At 38.2% G+C, this 23,603-nt stretch overlaps 2 protein-coding genes across 2 annotated transcripts in view; both read left to right on the forward strand.

The window, feature by feature from the left end:
• LOC128651496 (OX-2 membrane glycoprotein) overlaps positions 1–8,959 on the forward strand; it is a 67,135-nt gene extending 58,176 nt beyond the window's left edge. Inside the window, exon 5 of the mRNA XM_053704531.1 lies at positions 7,248–8,959. Within this exon, the coding sequence (XP_053560506.1) occupies positions 7,248–7,309 (62 nt within the window). The 3' untranslated portion in view covers positions 7,310–8,959. The remainder of the gene's footprint in view (positions 1–7,247) is intronic.
• A 2,919-nt stretch (positions 8,960–11,878) lies between these two features.
• Positions 11,879–23,603, forward strand: part of LOC128652890 (uncharacterized) — a 255,406-nt gene continuing 243,681 nt past the window's right edge. Inside the window, exon 1 of the mRNA XM_053705879.1 lies at positions 11,879–12,207. Coding sequence (XP_053561854.1) covers positions 12,129–12,207 — 79 coding nt within the window. The 5' untranslated portion in view covers positions 11,879–12,128. The remainder of the gene's footprint in view (positions 12,208–23,603) is intronic.

Raw genomic sequence — 23,603 nt, forward strand, 5'->3', positions numbered from 1 at the left:
GACGATAGGAGTTGGATATCTTGTGTTGTAACAAAGGAGGGCGAGGGGGTATCATTTTGTACAGAAGGGGCTGGCATGGGTGTGTGATTGTCAGCCATGTTGTTTTGTGTAGTGGTAGATTTTGGTTTTGCAGGCTTAAGAAAATGACTGAGGGGGTTAGAGTTGATAGGTTTCCCAGCCTTATTCTGCCTTTTACAAGGCATCAAATTAGGAACGAGTATAATGGAAGTAGAGAATATCTTTCTGCTGTAAACAGATTGGATTTCACAGTACCCTTATAATGTATTTTTAATACTTGTTATAATTCTTCTCTATTGATAGGCAAAACACTCTTTGAAAAGTGATATCCTTTGCAGCACTGAGTAGTGTTTATGCCTTATTAGTTTACAATCTATTTCCCCCACTGTTTCTATGCCTGGAAAAGGAGCAGTATTTATTGCCGTTATACTGCTATCCAATTTTCTGCACAAGTGTGAGTTGTTAATGAGAATATATATTATTGGAAAGCGCTATTTAAAAGCTGCCCCTCTTGTTGTGAACGGTGCAGGCCTTTTGTGTCTTTTTATTCTCAGCTATGCTTACTTTTAGTCCTTACTCTAAATCCCTGCCGGGACCGCAAGGAAAATGGAGGCCGCCGCTCTAAAAGTGCGTCACAGGAGCGGGTGCTCTCTCTAGTGTGATCAAGCTAGCAGCGGTGAAGCTTTTACCTTCTCCGCTGTCGTTGTCTGCCTCCGCTTGTCTTCTTTGGCCCCCAGAGAGATCAGAACAGGATGAACGTTACTGTACCAGCCTTTTCGCCGGTCTGGATGGCTGAGGTCTCTGCAAGGCCGTGTGGGTGTCCGGTGCAGCACAAGGTTCTTGGTGTGATGTGACAGGCAGTTTATATTTTTTAAGTGACCGGAGGGCTCCCCAAGTGTTCAGCTTACATGCCCTTTAGGAATTGGGAAAGGGGAAGAGGGATTATGCCAGGTTTTAGGGATTTTGCCTACATGGGTATTAGGAGCCTATTTAGTAAGCGGCCATCTCCCAGCGTGGCCAGACTCCGCCCCCCCGGTCTCAACATTTTTTATACAGTATTTTTTCAGTACCAAACATTGTCAGTTTTTATTAATAACTGATTTAAAACAATTTCACTTCACATATATTTGGAAGCCCATAGCTAGTTCCAATACTGCACAATTCTAAAAACAACAGTTGTATGACAATGCTGAAGGACGATGTCATTACTAATAAGTTTGTGTATAATTTGTGTGATTAAATTAATAGGTTAACTGAGGTTACCAAGTTTGTATGCGTACAATATGGCAGACTCAGTAACACTATTATGTATTGTGTGCAATATAGACAAACCACACTGCATTACGGGGTTAATCTCAATCTTCAGCTTGTTTCTTTTGCATATAACGATTTCTGTACTTTGGCCGGTATTGTCAGTGTATTTTTTTCCAGTGATCACAATCTTTAAATATTTCTGCTGTTAATACCTTTCAAACTCGAAAACACTAACTCCCAGAAAATAACACAAAATTATCTGTGTCCAAAATGTGATTTTGTAATGAAAAAAAAAACAAAATGTACATGACTAGCAAATAAAATGCTGATTTTGTAGGTTTAACCATTACATCACAGGTTGAAAGGCCTTTAAGTTGACTGATCATTTTTATAGGGTATATAGTGTACTCATAAACCATAGATATATACTGTATGTGTATGTGGCCCTTGGCTGTAGTTCATGATCAGCTAACATTAATAACATATTACTTAAATATTCAATCAATGGAGTGAGCTGCTCCAGGAAAATAGTACAGGATTCCCCACTCTGGCTCCCTTCGCCCTCTCCTCCTTTCCTACTCTCTATTAAATTTTATCTTCTATATACAACTGGGTCTATATCCTGTTCCTGTCCTGGGATGTGACATATAGGGGGATATTTATCAAGCCGTCAACTGCAAATACACCGGAATTTTGCAACGTAATTGTGGCAAGCTTGATCCGACCTAGTTATCAAAGCCTACAGACTGGCAAAAGTTGAAATTTGTGATGCAACATACGATCTGCAAGTCTCAATCCGATGCAGACCAATGCTTACTTCATTAAAGATGTTCTGAATAAACATTTGTCTCTATCTGACACTTGTTCCCATTTATCAAATTTATAACTGGTACGCTCGTGGCTATCCGGCCCAGCGTACCTGGTTTTCAATCCGCCACCCTGGAGGCCGCGGATGCCATAAAAATCAATGGGAGTCTGAAAGCAGCGAAAGCTTATGTTCGATGCTGCCAGATATCCCATTGATTTCTATGGTTGAAAACAAGTTACATTTACACCTAACACCCTAACATAAACCCCGAGTCTAAACACCCCTAATCCGCCGCATCAACATCACTGCCACCTACATAATGTTATTAACCCCTATCCCGCCGCTCCCGGACCCAGCTGCCACTAAATAAACGTATTAACCCCTAAACCTCTGGCCTCCCACATCACTACCACTAACTAAACCTATCAACCCCTAAACCGCCAGCCCCCACATCGCCATAAACTAAATTAAGCAATTAACCCCTAAACCTAACAACACGCTAACTTTAAATTACAACATCCCTATCTTCAAATAAATGTAAACTTGCCTATAGAATTAAAATAAACTATTTTTAAACTATTAATTAACCTACCCTAACTATTATACTACAATTAAATTAACCCTTTGAGTGCTAATGACGGCTCTGAGCCGTCACAGAGTTTCCCACTCTGGTGCTAATGACGGCTCAGAGCCGTCACTAGCACTCTCCCACCTTGAGGGAGATCTGGGGGCTCACACCCGCTCCTACCCTGGCGATCGTGCCTGTAGAGTGACAGGCATCGCCGGGGCTTCCCGTTTTGCGTGGTGACGTCCCTGTGCAAGTGCGCAACTTTATACTTAACAATGTTAAGTATAGGAGCAGGGGGCATGCTGCTTAGAAACCAGTATCTCAGGCATCTAAGCAGCTACAGACCCCCAAGACCCACTGTTGGAAAGGCAATCGCCTAACCTTTCCAACAGTGTACGTCTTTTGGGTCTGAAAAAAATAAAAACAAAGTAAAAAAAAAAAAAATGTTCAAAAAAAAAATAAAAAATTAAAAAATCTTAGCACCCAGGTGGGAAAGTGCTTAGCACTCAAAGGGTTAAACTAGCAATAAAATAAACTCAATTACATATTAAAAAAACCTAACCCTACTAAAATTATTTAAATCTACTATTAAACCTTATTACAAATGACTAAATTACTAAAAAAAAATAAACGCTAAGTTAAAACAATAAAAAACACTAAATTACCAAAAAAAAAACCCACCTGATCAAAAATAAAAATAAATTACACCTAATCTAATAGCCCTATCAAAATAAAAATGCCCCCCAAAATAAAAAAAAACCTAGCCTACAATAAACTACCAATGGCCCTTAAAAGGGCCTTTTGTGGGACATTGTCACAAAAAAATCAGCTTTTTTTACCTGTAAAAAAAAAAAAAATACAAATACCCCCAACAGTAAAACCCACCAACCAACAAACCAACCCCCCACATAAAAAAATCTAAAATAACCTAATCTCCCCATTGCCCTGAAAAGGGCATTTGTATGGGAATTGTATGGGGGCGACGGGATAGGGGTTAATAACTTTATTTAGGTTGCGGCGGGGTCCGGGAGCAGCAGGATAGGGGTTAATAACTTTATTTAGGTGGCGGCAGGGTCTGGGAGCGGTGGGATAGCGGTTAATAACTTTATTTAGGTTGCGGCGGGGTCTGGGAGTGGCGGGATAGGCGTTAATAACTTTATTTAGGTTGCGGCGGGGTCTGGGATCGGCAGGATAGGGGTTAAACATTTTAGTATAGTGGCGGCGTTTAGTGACAGGGTATAAATAAAGTTGGTAAAAAGTGGAATATACGCGAGATCGATGACTGCTAGTAAACAATATTCTGATGCTCATCGCCCCGTACTTGGTGCGCGTCTTTTTGCCGGCTTTTTTTTTATAAATAAGGATAGCGTATGGAGATACGCCGCCACAATGTTAGGCGAGCGTATTGGTGCCGACAAATGCAACAAAATTTATATAAATATCCCCCATAGTGTCCATGTTATTTAATTATACACCAAAATGTACATTTTGTGTTGAAAAGAGTCTATATATTGTTGTTAAAACAAAGGGAAAAACCCAATAGGGGGCGCTACCAAGAAATATATGTTTCAAACCATCAATACACAGATAACAAATATGACAAAATATGGTATTGATGTGTGTATGCACACTACTAGATACCAGAGTCCTAGGTCCTGGATGAAAGACAAGATCAAAGTCCTAGGTGCTCAAATAAGGTAGAAATATCCGTCTTCTCAAAACCAGAGGCAGCACTCGATCTTCACCCTCCAAAGGTTAATATATCTAGAATCAAACACAAGGAAAGAGGCGCCGTATGTGTGAATCTGAAACAGCCAACATCAGATAGAAAACATGTGCAGGGTACTCACAATATGAAAAGGCACTCCAATGTGCCAATAGGAGCAGGCTGGTATTCACAGCAAACCAGCTGGCTGAACAGGCAATCCAGGATAACCAAAGTGAGAGACTCAGAATCTGGATCCCACGATATGGAGACAGGAGCTAGGTGCAAACAAAGGCACACCACTGTGTGAATCTGTAGGAGTACACTGATAAATTCACAATCGGTTGATTCCGAGAAACGCGTTGCATGTCACTTATATACTGCACATGAGTGATATATGTATTTTTAATTGTTTTTATTCTTTATTAAACCTTTTTTAAATCATATATCCTCATCCCAAATTGATTATTTCTGAGCTACCTGTTTTATCCGGAGGACTGCGGAGGCTCCTGCTTTACTCCTTATACAGCCAGCTGGTTTGCTGAGAAAACCAGCCTGCTTCCACTGGCACAATTGAGTGCCGCTACAGAATGTGAGTACCCTGTACAGATTGTGAATTTATCAGTGTACTCCTACAGATTCACACAGTGGTGTGCCTTTGTTTGCACCTAGCTCCTGTCTCCATATCGTGGGATCCAGATTCTGAGTCTCTCACTTTGGTTATCCTGGATTGCCTGTTCAGCCAGCTGGTTTGCTGTGAATACCAGCCTGCTCCTATTGGCACATTGGAGTGCCTTTTCATATTGTGAGTACCCTGCACATGTTTTCTATCTGATGTTGGCTGTTTCAGATTCACACATACGGCGCCTCTTTCCTTGTGTTTGATTCTATATATTGTTGTTACATTCTTTAGAATCTCGAAAAACACAAAAAACACATTAGTCTGTGGTCTCAATGGATTTTTCCAGAAGTTGAACTAGATTAAATCAACTGAACAATGATTTTTTTTTTTTTTAATTTTCTTTATTAAAGATACTTGGTGCGCGTGTTTTTTTTTTTTATAAATATGGAGAGCGTAATGAGATCCGCGTCCGCGATGTTAGGCGAGCATATTGGTGCCGGCGAATGCAACAAAGTTGAGGCTTTGATAAATATCCCCCATACTGTATGTGCAAATACTACCAAATGCTCTTATGTAACATTCTCTCTACAATTACAAGAACAAACCAAACTTGACCAGTGAGTTTCACATTTGTTACAACTGTTATCATTGTTTTGGTTTAAATTTCCCTGTATTTAACAGACAATCTCCCATAATGTGTAACATTATGATTTGTCATATATTTGGCTTCTGCAGAATAAATACAAATATATTGTACTCTCCATGCAAATTACCATTGCAGCACTTCCTGGCATCAAAATGGTTAACTGTAACTATAACCCCAGCCATAACCATAACTATTGCCCAAGCTCTAACTGTAACTATAGTCCTAGCCCTAACCAAAACACCAACATTTACCGTCACGTAACCCTAGCCTTAGCCCTAACCATAACTATAGACCTAGCCATAACTAACTATACCGCAGTCCTATCCTTTACCATAGAATAATATTTACCATAACCTTATCCCTAACCATAACTCTAACATTTACAGTCACCATAACTCCAACATTTACCATCACCATAACTCTAACCTTATCCTTAACCATAACTATAGACCTAGCCATAACTAGATATACCTTAGTCCTATCCTTTACCATAGAGTAATCTTTACCATAACCTTATCCCTAACCATAACTACAACATTTACCGTCACGTAACCCTAGCCTTAGCCCTAACCATAACTATAGACCTAGCCATAACTAACTATACCGTAGTCCTATCCTTTACCATAGAGTAATATTTACCATAAACCTAGCCCTAACCATAGCTTTAACATTAGCACTAACTATAACCTTATCCCTAACACTAATTTAAACATTTAAACATGAAACCCACATTTTGTCCCTTTATGGTTCAGACAAAGCATGCAATTTTAAAAAACTTTCCAATTTACTTCTATTATCTAATTTGCTCCACTTTCTTGGTATTCTTTGTTGGAGAAGCAATGCACTACTGAAAACTAACTGTGCATAGTGGGTGAGTCAATGGCAAGAGGCATATATGTGAAGCAACCGATCACCAGCTAGCTCTTTAGCCTATCTAGATATGCTTTAATCAAAGGTTACCCTTGGGAACAAAGCAAATTAGATAAATTGGAAATGTGTTTAACCCCTTAAGGACCAGCGCCATACCCTGTATAGCTGCTTTGTTCTAGGCCGTAAGTGCAGCAGTCTTATTTATTTGTTCTTCTGAAAGACTCGGAGTGCTTACTATATATTTGACAGAGACCTTGTTTTGTAGTCTTTGCTATATAAACTGAAAGGATATATAAATTTAAACTAGTTGAAAGTATTTCTTAATAAATATATTTGAAAGAGAACTACTTTTATATTGACTTTTTCTAGTACCAAACATGACAATTATGGATCTGATTCAATACAGGATAAGGTAACTCTTCCAATAAGTAAATCAACTCTTTAGAAGAACATACAAATTATAAGGGTGGTCTGCATGGTAAGGGCAGGGTGTGGGCATTCATGAGCAATCTTGGCCAGTTACAGCTATAGAATAGAAACAGGGACTTTTTTTTAAATAGAAACAGGGACAGAAGGGACAACAGGAAAGAACCCACACAGGGACATTTGGGCACTCTAAAATGGGTTGTCAGAATCCACCCCCTTAATGCATATCCCAGCTATTAATGGAGGTCTGAAGCTGCGATTACTAATATGTATTTAGTAGTATTTCAAATGAAACAAAATGTCTAATATTCTTTTATATTTACTCTATAGGAACAAAATTAAAGCGATCTTCAACTACAACCAACCTATTTCAAGTAAGGACGCTTGTATAATAAATAAATACATAAAAAATAAAGAGGCCACATAATATGGAGATCTCACAATGACCGGTTTACAAGTGTTTTATTGGAATTTCCCGCATCCAGTTGAACGTTATAACATTTAGACCATGGCTTCGTTTATAAGAATCACATGATGCTCAAACTATAAATATGGTCATTTAAAAAGACATAGAAACAACAATATGTTATGTTTGTTTTAATAATGTATTACCTTTTCTGTTGCCTACCAAACCCGGCTCCCTGAAACCTGTACTAGCTCAGATCTCTGTTGTTGGATCCAGCCCTGCTCACTACTTTATGATCACAACATGGCTACCTCTTACCAGGTACATAATTACGCCTGCTGTAGACTTTTCCGCTTCATTCATAATCATACATAGTAGCCAGGACCAGATGTCAATGTGCACTTAGTTCCTACGTCTGACTTGTGTCAGTGTTTAACCCAGTACCAGAAACCAAACAGAAAGAACTATAAGATATTATTAAATGGTTCAGGGACTTTGTGGCATGCGTTTGCTGCATAACTTGGCTGTCTGGTGTCACAGAAATCCACAGCTGAAGGTGATGCCTGAGAGAATATTTAAAGGGACATAAACCCATTTTTTTTTCATGATTCAGATAGACAATACAATTTAAAAAAAGTTTCCAAGTTACTTCTATTATCAAATTTGCTTCATTCTCATATTATTCTTGGTTGACGATATACCTAGATAGGTAGCGTGCACATGCCTGAAGAACTACATGACAGAAAATAGTGCTGCCATCAAGTGCTTTTTCTAATGTATAACATTGTTGCAAAACTGCTACCATATAGTGCTGCAGACACGTGCACACTCCTGAGCTTACCTTACAGCTTTTCAACAAAGGATAACAAGAAAACTTGATAATAAAAGTAATTTGAAAAGTTGTTTAAAATTGTATGTTTGGTCTGAATCATGAAAGAAAAAAGTTGGGGTTTATGTCCCTTTAACTAAAGGCTTCCTCATGGAATACAAAGGATCTAAAGAATACGGGAGGTCACAAAGCGTCAAGAGGACATTTAAAGGGTCATTAAAGACATTTGTACATATGTATCAGGAACTAATCAATACATCTTTTTGTGACATTTGTAATTCTGTAAACTTTGTATTATTTCACAGTTATGGAGCGCATCCCTTAAAAAAGCCTCTTTAGTATGTTTATGTAATTTGCTGTAGCAATTTGCGGATCCGTATAATTGAGCTCATGCACTGATCAAGCAATCACTGTGCAACATGTAGGAGGGGACAGCGTTCTGAATTTTACATGTCCAGTCTCTCTGCGAGCAATGGGTAAACTACAATTTTCCAATTCAATTGACAGGAAAAGATGTTAAAATAAATTATAATTTATGTTTTTCTTCAGTCTTCATATCTGTAAGCTTTTCAGTTTTAATGTATCTTTAAGGTTCTAGTCTAGTTTTATTGACTTTAAATGTCCCTTAAAATGAAATAGAGGAACGCTGCACTGAATAATATGTATACATGATACACAAATAAGATCCCAATGTTTCTTGTTTTATAATGTATGTAAACCCACAAATGCATAAAAATGTATTCTAGCCATGTTTTTATACTGCAGTGATAATAAGCTAAATTAAAAATGTTTATATTTTGTATGTTATTAATGTTGTCTTGTTTAAACATTTGATAAAATATGATTTTATGTTTTATATTGAACTCTTACAAAATATAAAATATTTATTTTTATATGGAAATATGCGGTTAGATTACAAGTTTTGGCGGTAAAGCTGTGCGGTGCTAACGAGCAGTTTTCAGTCACCGCTCACCTAAAAACAACGCTGGTATTACGAGTTTTTTCAAACCCGGCGTTAGCCGCAGAAAAGTGAGTGAAGAGCAAAATTTAGCTCCACATCTCACTGTAATATCAGCGCTGCTTACGGTAGCGGTGAGCTGGCTAAACGTGCTTGTACGCGATTTCCCCATAGGAATCAATGGGGCAGAGCTGGCTGAAAAAAAAAACACCTACAAAAACACAGCGTTCAGCTCCTAACGCAGCCCCATTGATTCCTATGGGGAAATAAAATGTATGTCTACAACTAACACCCTAACATGAACCCCAAGTCTAAACACCCCTAATCTTACACTTATTAACCCCTAATCTGCCACCCCCGACATCGCCAACACCTGAATTATATTATTAACCCCTAATGTGCCGCTCCGGACACTGCCGCCACCTACATTATACCTATGAACCCCTAATCTGCTGCCCCCAACATCGCCGACACCTACATTATATTTATTAACCCCTAATCTACCGCCACTATAATAAATGTATTAACCCCTAAACCTAAGTCTAACCCTAACACCCCCTAACTTAAATATAATTTAAATAAATCTAAATAAAATTACTACAATTAAATAAATTATTCCTTTTTAAAACTAAATACTTACCTATAAAATAAAACCTAAGATAGCTACAATATAACTAATAATTACATTGTGCCTATCTTAGGGTTTATTTTTATTTTACAGGCAAATTTGTATTTAATTTAACTAGGTACAATAGTTATTAAATAGTTATTAACTATTTATTAACTACCTAGTTAAAATAAATACAAAAGTACCTGTAAAATAAAACCTAACCTAAGTTACAATTACACCTAACACTACACTATAAATAAAATAATAACCTAAATTAAATTAATTACAATAAAATAAAATAAACTAAAGTACAAAAAAAAACAACTAAATTACAGAAAATAATAATATAATTACAAGTTTTTTAAACTAATTACACCTAATCTAATCCCCCTAATAAAATAAAAAAGCCCCCCAAAATAAAAAAAAGCCCTACCCTATACTAAATTACAAATAGCCCTTAAAAGTAATCAGCTCTTTTACCTGGAAAAAAAAGTACAATACCCCCCCAACATGAAAACCCACCACCCACACACCCAACCCTACTCTAAAACCCACCCAATCCCCACTTAATAAAACCTAACACTAACCCCATTAAGATCACCCTACCTTGAGAAGTCTTCACCCAACCGGGCTGAAGTCCTCAACGAAGCCGGGGAAAGTGGTCCTCCAGACGGGCAGAAGTCTTCATCCAGACAGCATCTTCTATCTTCATCCATCCGGCGTGGGTCCATCTTCAAGCCAATTGACGCGGAGCATCCTCTTCATCCGACAATTCCTGACGAATGAAGGTTGCTTTAAATGACGTCATTCAAGATGGCGTCCCTTGAATTCCGATTGGCTGATAGATTAGTGGTTAATACGTGTAAGATTAGGGGTGTTTAGACTCGGGGTTCATGTTAGGTGTAAACATAAATTTTATTTCCCCATAGGAATCAATTGGGCTGCTTTACTGAGCTTTACGCTGCTTTTGTTGCAGGTGTTTGACTTTTTCTCAGCTGGCTCTCCCCATTGATGTCTATGGGGAAATCGTGCACGAGCACGTACGACCAGCTCACCGCTGATTTAAGCAGCGCTGTTATTGGAGTGTAGTATGGAGCAAAATTTTGCTCTACGCTCACTTCTTGCCTTTTAACGCCGGGTTTGCAAAAACCCGTAATACCAGTGCTGCAGGTAGTGGTGAGAATAAACTGCACGGTAGCAGCTCATAACGCAAAACTTGTAATCTGGCTGTTAGATTTTTAAAGCCGTCACTAAGATATGTGCAGAATTATGTAACTTTGTTACATTTACTGTCCCTTTAAGATACTTGTGCAGTAATAACCTATCTAGGTATGTCACTTGAGGGTGTCTAGGGCAGAACAAAACCAAAATCAAATAAATCATTACTTTCACCTATTAACATACTGTATACAGAGGAGCTGGATATACAAAGGATTAAAGTGAAGTTCAATTTTAACTCACTGCTCAGCACCCATGTAAACATTAACCTCCAAATATAAAAGTCGCTAACTTTTTTTTTAAAAAAAGTATATGAATTTAGCGTAATTTATATATATATTATAGCAATGTTTCTTACTGTTACTCCTCCCCCAGTCTACTTCCTTACTTTCCTCTAATGACGTAGCGATCGTAAGAAGAAGCTGACTTCGTCACTTCAATGCTCGTGCACAAGACCGGCTTCAATATGCGCATGCGTATTGTATCTTCATTCGCGCATGCGTACAAATTTTCAGTCCGTTCCTTAGTTCATTCCGGAGCATATCATGCACGAGCATGACGACTAGGAGGACAATAGCTTTTACACGCATGCGTGAGACTGAATGATGACGCGGGTAAAAAGGGGCAGGACGCCCCGGGGGAAGTGAAGGAATTGGATGGAAAATTTAGAAAACATGTCAATCAAAATACGAACAATGTCGGGCGGACAATTGCGGCAATAGGGACGGTAAATGTAAATTAAAAAATGAAACGACAGGCATAATTTTAACAGTTTTGATGAATGAACATTATACTTTTTTCAATTGATAATTATAATACTGTAATCGAGAGCCGCGGACTTGAACTTCACTTTAAATGTACCACTATAACTATTCTATGTTATTACATGTAAATGCTTTCCCTCAACATTATGTGGAAACAATGTCACAGTATCTGACAGGGTAAATAGACAGCTATTTGCTGCATACATTTCTATTTGCTGTAGGGTCTGATATAATAATCCATTTGTAGAACTGCAATATGGGGAAAAATAGAATTTGAATTATACATTTGCGAAATCTCTAAAGTGCCAAATCTTCCAGTGTATCCCTGGATTAAATCCAAAACGAAACTGAAAGATATTGTTTTGTTTTCCCGCCACATAATCCCATTTCCCGGACCATTACTGCTTCCACACAGCACATATTATAATGCCTGCAAACCGCATTGTATTCTATGGTTTGGCGATTAGTTTGCTGCTGATTTGTCTGTGTTTACCTGCAGAGACCGGTAAGTGACATTTTGTTTGTTTACGGTGCAGACTGCATGCGTACTGGCGGTTTACAAGTGAACTCTTTTGGACAATAAGATAAAAAAAAAGTTGTACAATTATTTATATATAACCGTGTTTTTATGTGCATGTTTTATGTATGGGGAGGATACCGGGTGTGCATGCATTTTATTCTAAGAAGTAGTTAATACATTTCATGTTAGCAGTCTAATAGTTAATGTGTTAATTACAGATAGATGTAAGTGGATCAGAAGTAACGTGCATGTTTTATACCATTATAGGCATATGAAAAACTCAACATCCCAAAATGTTACCACAAAATCACTAGGGACGCCCAGACGAGGACTATATAAGTGGGTTTACATTCATTTTGCCGGTCTGGGGGCGGGATACTTACAGACTCGGTAATCACTGGGGCGGGGACATTTTCGCAGTTCCCGCGCGGCAGAATGTTTGATAGACGTTGATTGGCTGTAACAGCCGTTGGGGGAGTTCCAGTGTGGGCGTTCTTAGAAAATATCCACACCTGTTAGAGGCGTTGCTGGGCTATGTCAATTTGGTTATTACAGTAACAGCGCGCGGTTTTTATTTTCAATATTTCACAATAATTATTACAGGAAACAGAAAATCCTTTTGAAAAAGTGCGCGACTCTGCAAGTGGTATAAATATTAACTTAATTTACTGATTTATCTTAACCTCTTTTCATGATGTCCTGTTCATGCCAGTTGTATTAACCCTTTCCCAGAATATAACATTGTCAGTTGCATTAACCCTTTCCAAGAATGTACCATTAATGCCAGCTACATTAACCATTTCCTAGATTTACCAGTAATGCCAGTTACATTAACCCTATCCCAGAATGTACCATTAATGCCAGTTACATTAACATTTTCCCAGAATGTACCATTAATGCCAGTTACATTAACCCTTTCCTAGATTGTACCACTAATGCCAGTTACATTAACCCATTTTCACAATGTCCCATTAATGACAGTTACATTAAAAAATTCCCAGAATGTACCATTAATGGCAGTTGCATTAAATGGACATGCAACCAATTTTTTTTCTTTCATGATTAAGAAAGAGCATGTCATTTTTTATTCAACTTTCTAATTAACTCCTAATATCTAATTTGCTTCATTCTCTCAATATCCTTTGCTGAAAAGCATATCTAGATAGGCCCAGTAGTTGCTACACATAGATGCCTCTTGTGATTGGCTCACCCATGTGCATTGCTATGTCTTCATCAAAGGATATCTAAATAATTAAGCAAATTAGATAATAGAAGTAAATTGGAATGTTGCTTAAAAATGTATTTTCTACCTGAATCATGAAATAAAAAAATTGGGTTTCGTGTCCCTTTAACCCCTTTTCACAATGTTCCATTAACATACCTCCCAACTGTCACGATTTTAGGGGTCTGTCCCTCTGTCCCGGGTTGCCCCATGCATTAAAAAAAAAAAATTAAGTTCTATTGGGCCCATACTCAGAAGCAGCTGGCTTTTCTCTCCCAGGGTTATATACCTGTTAGATTCCTTGTGGAAAATGAATGGTGTGCGGGTTAAGCAGGAGTAGGAAGGCTGTATACCCTCTGACCTCAGGTAATGGTGACCTCTAACCCCTGGTAGAGATGACGTCTAACCCCCGGTGATAATACTAGCATGCCTTCAGTTTTATACGATGACCAGTGCAACACCAGGGTAACGAACAGTGGCAGCCTCAGACTGCCAGCTAATGTGCTTGCCAACCCCAGGACCTCATACAATGGGGCCTATCTATCAAGCTCCGGATAGAGCTTGAGGCCCCGTGTTTCTGGTGAGCCTGCAGAATCGCCAGAAACACCAGTTATGAAGCAGTGATCTAAAGACCGCTGCTCCATAACCTGTCCGTCTGCTCTGAGCAGGCGGACAGAGATCGCCGGAAATCAACCCGATCGAGTACGATCGGGTTGATTGACACCCCCTGCTGGCGGCCGATTGTCCGCGATTCTGCAGGGGGCGGCGTTACACCAGCAACTCTTGTGAGCTGCTAGTGCAATGCTGAATACGGAGAGCGTATTGCTCTCCGTATTCAGCGAGGTCTGGTGGACCTGATCCGCACTGTCGGATCAGGTCCGCCAGACTTTGATAAATAGAGGCCAATGAGTTACAGATACCCATATATGATGTAGTGTGTATCTATCTGTATCTATAAGTGTGTATGTATCTGCATGTATAAGTGTAAGCTGTGTATGTGTTGTTGAAGAAAAAAATTAACATGACGACAGCTGATCCAAATTAAAAGGTTATAATTGTACAATTAAACAAAATTACAACAAAATGACAACAGGTCATTTTACAGTAATACAGAGTGTGGCGCGCAGCATCAGATAGGAACAGTGTCTCTTTTATAGGCCATGTTCTGTGTTTCTGAGAATCTTCACATATAAGCACCTTGTGGTCTTTTCTTATCTTGTCCATACAAACTTTGGGTGTTGTTACTGTAGTGGAAAATACTTACTTTGCATACACAGCAGAAAATAGCTGAACTGACAAGAAAGGACATTACTTTTAAAAATACAAAATGCCGGGGGGCGGAGCCGGCTAGCAAAGAGAATGGACGCATCTCTGTTGAGCTCCCACATATAATAATATATAGGAGCCAAAAAATAGCTATTACAGGTGCAAGTTACTAGACAAATGTAACTGGGACAGTGGCAGATCCAAGACGAGTAAGATCTTTATGAATCTCGACCCTTTTGCCACCTTCCTAACATTAGATCGCATCCTGCTAGGTGAGCAGACCAAAGACGGTGAACAACGAGTACCAAAGATTTATTGGACCTCCATACACCCCAAGAATGCTACAGGCCGGAAAATAATTCTGCACAAAAGGAGTGACATATGGGAGTAGAGCGGTGTCTGCTCAGGATCCACAACTGGCTAGCAAGTTAAAGGAACTTACGGCGCGAAAACCGCCATTGCTACAAGTGACGTCACTAGCTCTGTGGAAGACGGAGGCCTATCCAGCGCAATCAAGATGAAGCTCATTGCTTTACTTTTAGAAGAGTTATCTCTCCGTCTAGATGGGCACTACATGGCCTGCATTGAAGTGCTACATGACAGAGACTACTCAGCGTCAGAAGCTGCTTCTCCAACTACACAAGATCCCACCATTGAAGCCCTTGCTACTCGGAGTGACGGAGTGCGGTCCTGGAGCTATTCTCGGGAGGCGGACACTCTGAATCCCCAGCGCACACGATGGAGAGAGTCTGACCATAACCTTTCTGATCCTACCTTAGCTTACAAAGAGGAAGTGGTAGTATTTTTTGAGATCTCACCTGCTACTAGCGGTACGGAACCGCTAATGAACACAGAGACAGCTCTGGTCCTTGGGGACACTCGGCAACCGGACCAACTACCTAGACTGGCTACACTACCCTGTGCCAACGATATCTATGTCACGCAAATTGAAGGAGATTCTGGTCTGGGTTGGCCGGGGCCCTCTCCTGTCCTGCCGGTGTCTTCATGGATTTTGAAAGATACCGGTCCCCAGAACCACGCATCTGCAAAGCTACGGAACACAATCTGCAAGCTGTCTCTCGTTGCTAGTTCTATTAGAATGTATACCATGAGAACGGGAGTGGGATGACTCAGATTAGACTTTAGTTTGGCGATGGGCTAACGGTTAGTTGGATGCCCTGTGAAGCCTCACTATTCCATATATGTTTTCAGACTTTGGACTCTGCTTGCTTTAGACGTTTATATATATATGCCGCATTTGTGAATTATTAGTACACAGCCGAACGAGTTACCAGAAGCTGATGCCCGGCTGAAGCTGCCTTCAGGGCGTCGCTCCCTGTCCGTGATCTCTGAGAGTTACATACTCCATTCAATTGAGAGATGCCCTAATGCCCGTGCCGGAATAGGGTAAATACTCTTGTCATAGGGTCCCGGACAGATCAGGAGAATGAGCTTGCGGTCAAACGTCTGATCCTTTGGGACATAAGATAAAGTTCTGCTAACTGCAATCCTCAGACTCCATCATTAATCGTCCATCTGCAGTAGAGTGTATACGGATTCTGACTGTGCTTATGCTAAAACTTTTCTGCAGGACTGTTGTGGTAATGAATATAGTCTGGCAGCTCTTCTGAGTATCTTCATGCAGCAGAAACCTTACTTTGTTATTATTCCACCAATAACTATCGCATATAAGTCTCATAGTGGCTATTATGTTTTTCTACTGTGTTACTCATTACTCTAGCATGCCCTTTATTTGTCATGACTTATAATTATGAATAATCCCATGGCCATATAGGTCTTTAAAATAACATTACTGCTGAATGAGTTCTCACCTGTTTGCTTTAAATGTTGATAGCTCACTCTGTCCCTATTATCTATGACACAGCTTGTAATATCCTGGAGCTTAGTCTCCTAGACTGGTATTTTAAGTATATTTCACTAAGATAGGTAAGTTTACTTTATAATTCACAACACCTACTGCTATATCTTAAGCACAAAAGCTGGCTCAGTGTAAAATCTTTATTCTTATTTTACTACACAAGTTATTTAGTTCAGAATATTTATTGATGTGCAGTTATTCATAGGTACTACTTTAGCAATATTGATCTTCGCCTTCTACCCTCTCAACTGTCATATAGCTAACTGTAGTCCCAATGCCTCAAATAATGTGAACTCTTTGCTCAGGTTACATGGCTATTGTTGTAACTCTCAGGGGAAATGTCATTGCTATAGTGTCTGATGCGATAACTTTTCCTACAAGCGCGTGTTAGTCTTGTGTTCATTACCTATCAATGACCACTCGCACCCTTCTGATTAGATGCAGAGAAGCTATATCCCCCTATGTTGTTTTACTCTCCCCATACTATAGTCACAGGAATTGTCTACTGCACTTGGTACATAATGGGAAGCTAGAGAGATTCCTGTCTGCCCATACTTTACAGCCTAAATATTACAAAATCTGGTTTAGCTAATACTTTTATGAGATACCACATAACAATCGTCATTTGTTAAAGTAGTGGGAGGACATCTGTATAATGTCTAGATTAAGTTAGTTTATTTAAAGAAGTACTTCCTTATAGAGGACTAAAGCACAGGTCCCTGTGTGTCTATAGCATAGGGATTTCCCTTGGCAGTGGCAGTTGTCATCTATATAGTTTTGAGTGCCTTAAAGCTTCATATTGAAAACCTTAGCTCTACCCCTTAATAAGAACATCTTACTTTTGTATTAGTATTGTTGACCAGATCACTTTTTTTAGCTAAAATGGTTATAAACCTTTATTATATTACTATATTTTGACGCACATAACAATCACGCATGCTTACCCCTTGTATACCTCTAGTAATGTATACATAAACTGTTATTTTACCAGTCCTCTACTTTATAGCGGTGGATATATTAGATGCAGCTTATGCAGTGTTTCTGCTACTACAATCCATCCTAGCTAAGCGAGATAATTTAGTTATTTCATAAAAGAGTGAGGGTTGTGAGGTAGACTTATGTAACGCGTATACTAATTTACCTACTATGATGTGTATTTATTTTCTAGTCCTTTGCAGGTTGCCATATAGAGATTTTTCACAGCAGGCATGGCTCCATTTTCTCTCTGCGTGAGCAGAGGAATAGGGAGTTAACATTTCCAATGTATTGTTTTTGTTTAGGTAGTGTTTGTTTAATTATAAGTTTAATGTCAAAACTGTATACGCTTGGAGAATGGGGTCGATGTGTGATGTCTGATATTGTCATTCATGAAGAGATGTTTAATCCCTGGGAATCAGTTAAGACTATTTTTCTATATATATTTCATTATGGTTATCCTTTGGGGTTCCCTGCACTATCTCCCTATGATGCACGGGCGGACTGTCAGCGGCCGAGACAGTTTGCTATAGCTTTAATAGGTCTTAACATGTACATAGTTGTCATACCTGACAAACCCTGATATAGTAGATATGTAGCTTCAGACACAGCACCACCTCATTACTAGAACACATCATTTATCACTGCTAGGCTCCTCTCCTCCCTTTCCCGCCGGTACTGGTTGCCTGCGGGTCATACCCCTACTCCCTTTCCCCTCATCGCCCTTAGGTGGCATCTCCCCTGGAGTGGAGCTCATCTAGAAGCCCCCTATATCTCATCTTATACCATGTATGCTACCGTTTGTCCTATATCTCATAGTGCATACATCCTAATACCCCTCACTGAGAGTAACTGATCCAGAATATATTCGTATTCTTTCTATATACAAAGGCCCAGGGACTTTTATCAGGTTTCCACTTAAGTATTCTCCTAGAGAGCAGACATCATGATAATAACTTGGGAAACTCTTTAGCTCCAATATAACTTAGAGCTCCGCCCCCCCGCCCTTACCTTTAGCTACTGTTCACCCTTACTGTAAGTGAACAAATAAGCGGTGTTTATCCGCAATTGTTAATACATAGTTATAAGTCTTTCTTATATCCCTTTTTTATTTACATAGAATCCAAATACATCTTTATATTGTATTCAGTGTACCATACTATAGGATATACAAGTTGTTTTGGATATTTAAACTGTGAATGGTTCTTTTCATCTTTCTGTGTTGTAACATAGGAAACAAAACGAAAAAGAGGTAATGCCAGAATGTGATTACTTCCTGTTAAGCTAGAGATTTATGGTTTGACACAACCTCAGAGGTGACGTGTTTCAACTCTATGTATAATGTTTATTGAATGTTACCCTTGTATATCTGGTATACCTCAATAAAAAACTTTGATTATAAAAAAAAAAAAAAAATACAAAATGCCAGCTCATTATAACACATAAGAAAAATATAAATAGAATTAAAATATTTTTCCTTAACATTTCTCAACCTTTTGATAATTTTATTATCACATGTATTTATCTATTACCTTGCGTTTATTATCACTCCATTATTACTTTGTGTCTCTCATTTGACTAACAGCCTTCCTACCTGGAAATGACCCCTTAAACAGAATGTATATCACTGAGTATACAGATAAGCTGCATAGACAGTGGGATGCTGAGCCTCCATTCCAGATCTGCCTACATAGTTATCATTTCCTCTAAGCATTCACACATCTTTATTGGTAACACACAAACACAACATATGCAATCTCTATCTAAACAGATAACAACAGCAGCCAGAACTGCATCCATTCACAGGCCTAGGTCCAAATCCTGTAGTAGGCCCAAAGCTGATGAGGTGCAATTGTGGGACCCCCTCGCAGAGATGAGATCTTCCACCTGTCTCCTAAAATGACTGGAGGGTCTGCAGGGAAGGCAGGTAGCTGATCTAAGTTATCAGTCGGTCATCTCTGTAGCTGTTGTATCATCACCCTAAACAATCGGTATCTTCATCTTTTTCTGCAACGAGAAACACAAATCATTAACAATTTCCAAACAATTAGGCATATTAGAATTACTCCTATCACTACCACTATGGGTTTTAAAAGATTTGTAAGCATATTTTTAAACCAAATTCCAATCTATCCCATCCTTCCTTAGCTATATCTCTAGATCTTTGTTGTAATTCTTTTATATTATTCATGTGTAGAACTTGTAGTCTCATTAATAATCCCATCCATAATACTAGCATATTTGTTAATTCTATTTGCTAGCTCAATTCCCCAACCTGTCCAGGCAGGAAACCACATCCATGCTTTATCTGCAGATGAGAATAATTCTCACTTATACCCTGTTTAAGGACCATTGGAATAATCTTACCATCTTTCCCAGCCATAGTTGAAACCATCTCATATTGTTATATAACTGAGTTTGACAGCTCCATTCATCATTGTCTGTCTGTTCAAGACAGGCACACCTAGGGGCACACAAAGCTTTTAATGTTGAACAAAAACACAAACTGTTACAATCAGCAGTTACTGTATCACATGGTGCTTCGTTAGATTCCATATTAAATGTTAAGGTAGCATTTCTACAATCTGTTTCCCCCACATATACCTTGGGCAAACTAAATATGCGACCTCCCATGTTTGCTATGTGATTAAAGGGATACTAAACCCACATTTTTTATTTCATGATTCAGATAGAGCTTGCAATTTTTTTTTTTTTTAAATTTCTTTTTTATTCATTTTCCAACAACATACTTAAATAATTAGTCTATTACATATGTGATCATGTTTTCACCTTGCAGGGCGTTACATTACAAGAAAACAATAAATCAAAGAGAAGAGAAAAAAAAAAAGACATAATTAATTCTTTATAACACCCTGCGGATAGTACCTATATCTCAAGGGCAAAAATATAAATTAATTCTAATAACACCACTTGAGAGAAGGATTAAAACTAACAAATAACATTTTGACCCTTCTGGGTCATCTATAATACCTATCTTATCCTGGTCTATTAGTTGTACCCTGAGATGGTTCCACCTGTATGATTCCATGTTTTATTAGCTAAACTATTACTTTGTTGGAATCTGTAGTTTGCCTAATATCCTAAGGGTGCTGAGCACTTGTTTATGATTAATATAAGCCGAGAGGGAGGGGGGAGGAACGAACCAGAAAGGGGAGGGGCCGCAGAGGAGGCGAAAAAAAAAAAAAAAAGATAAGGAGGGGGGAGGGAGAGTGGTCTCTGGAGAAGTAAAGAAGCCTAAATGTTGGTTTCCCTTCTTCTTTCTCAATTTCAGTGCCTTTACCAAATTCCCAGAAGTACCAGGTCCGAATTCCTAAATGGGTATATTAGATAATCTATCTCTTCTTTTGAGAAGATCTTTATAAACGCTGACCATTTTTGAAAAAATCTATTAATATCTCGAGGTTCAAATAATTTTGAATCATGCTGTTCTAATATACATTGCTTCTTAATGCAGTTTCTAATCTCTGGTATACTAGGGGTTGAAATTTCCTTCCATTTCTTAAACAGTAAATACCTTGCTGCCAGAATGGTAATGTTAATAATAAATTCTTTATCTGAAGGGGATCCTTCTGTCCTAAGAAATATTATTTTTGTATATGAAAGCATAGCATGGGCAATCCCTATTCTTCTGTTGAGCCAAAATTCTACCTTCCCCCACATTGCTCTAATCTTTGGGCATTCCCATAACATATGCTTAAGATTGGCCGCAGCAAGTGAACATTTTGAGCATTTATTAAATTGGGTATTACCCCATCTATACCCTTTTTCCGGGGTAATGTATGTCATATACAAGAGTTTCAAATGTGACTCCCTCCATGTGGAGGAGAGTGTTGTCTGCCTAACAGTTGATATAGATCTTTGGGAGTATCCCTCGTCTAGTTGTCTTGGGTCTATGATTGGATCCCATTTTAGTTCTATTTTTGTTATATTAGATAACCCTTTGTTTACATTCAATAGCTGATAGCAAGGGGAAATAGACATCTGGCCTTTTTTAACCAACAATAGCCATTTTTCTATTGGTCCTAACGACCAATTCCAACCTGAGCTACTTATTAACTTCCAAGTGTAGTGTCTTATCTGGAGATAGATGAAGAAATCTTTTTGTGGAATATTAAACTCATTTTTAAGGTCGTTAAATGATTTAATACAGTTCCCTGCTATATCTATTAGTTGTGCCACTCTTTCAAGACCTTTTTTCTGCCATCTTTGAAGAGGTGATAAATGTAATCCTATTTCAAGCTGCGGGTTTCCAATTAGGGGTAAATAGTTTGAAGTTTTTTCGTTAATTCTTAACAGATTACAAATTTTTAGCCATGCTTTCATTGGAACAAAAATGGAATGGAATTTCTTAATTTCCTTTGGTATATCATTAATTTTGCTATGGATTAGCGCTGTAGGAAGATAGGGAAAAGTTATATTCTTCTCTAATTCATTATCTGTTACATAGTCTTTACAATGAATCCAATCTGTTACTATACGGGCTAAAAATACAAGGTTATATAGATGTAAATCTGGTAAAGCACACCCTCCATATTTTATAGGAAGAGACAGTTTTTCTAAAGAAATTCTAGGTTTCTTACCTTGCCATATAAATTTCCTAAGTACTATGTTTAACAGTCTTATATCTTTCTGCTTTAATAAGATCGGTATATTCTGACATATATAAAGAATTTTTGGCAATAATATCATTTTATATAAAGCAATTCGACCAGAAAGTGAGATAGGAAGGTTCTGCCAATTCTTTAATGTGTTTTTAGTGGCTTCCAAAATTGGAGAGATATTAAGAGAGTACCACCGTTCTGGATTTGAAGAAATTATAATACCTAGGTATTTAAATGAATCATTTGCAATCTTAAACGGTATATTTTCTATAGGTTGTTTTGGATGAATTAACCAATACAGTTCAGATTTATTAGTATTTATCCTATATCCTGAGAATGAGCTAAACTGGGTTATGATTGATAATAATTTGGGGATATTTTTCTGAATATTACTCATATAGATTAAGATGTCATCTGCATATAGGGAGATTTTCAATTCTTTTTTCTTTATTTTAATTCCTTCAATGTTCTGCCTAATTAAAATTGCTAGCGGTTCAATTGCAATATTAAAGAGCAATGGGGAAAGAGGGCAGCCTTGCCTTGTGCCTTTTGCAAGATGAATGTCCATTGATTGTCTTGAGTTAACTAGCAGCTTAGTATGTGCCTTTTTATAGAGATTGTCAATAAATTTAGGAAATTGGCCTTTAAACCCAAATTGAGATAGTGTATGTAGTAAGTGATCGTGGTGAATCGAGTCGAATGCCTTTTCGGCATCGACTGAAATTATTGCTTTATCTAAATCATTTTGTCCTCCTCCTGTCGGCTCATTTTTAACATAGTCAATGGTAAGGAATAGCTCACGGATTTTAGCTGAAGAATTCCTGTTTATCAAGAATCCTGCTTGACTTTTGTGTTTTATATGTGCAAGAGGGGCTTGTAATCTCTGTGCTAGTATAGAAGTCAGAAGTTTATAGTCTACATTTAGTAGAGCAATAGGTCTGTATGACTCTTTTTGAGATTTATCTTTGCCAGGTTTTAAAATAAGAGTTGTATAGGAGGCTGAAAAACTGGCAGGAGGCAAGCTGCCCTCTATGTATATATCGTTAAATAGTTTTGTTAAATATGGAACTATAGTCGGTGATAATAACTTGTAAAATTCACCAGGCAAGGCATCTGGGCCTGATGCTTTATTAATGGGCAAGTCTTCTATACCCTTCTTCACTTCTAGCTCTGTAATAGGGAGATTGATTACTTCATTAATTTCTTCTGAGATTTTTAAATATGTGATTTTTTTCCAGAAATCCTCTCTCTCAATATTATTTGATGGGTTTAGGGAGTAAAGATCTTGATAATATTTTACCATTACATTTAGGATCTCCTCTGTCTCTGAGACTAAATTATCATCTTTCTGAATATATTCAATTGGAGGATTTCCTTTGTCTTGTTTAACTAATCTGGAGAGCAATTTTCCTGCCTT

This window comes from Bombina bombina, chromosome 3 (genome assembly GCF_027579735.1).
Source record: "Bombina bombina isolate aBomBom1 chromosome 3, aBomBom1.pri, whole genome shotgun sequence".
Taxonomy (NCBI): domain Eukaryota; kingdom Metazoa; phylum Chordata; class Amphibia; order Anura; family Bombinatoridae; genus Bombina; species Bombina bombina.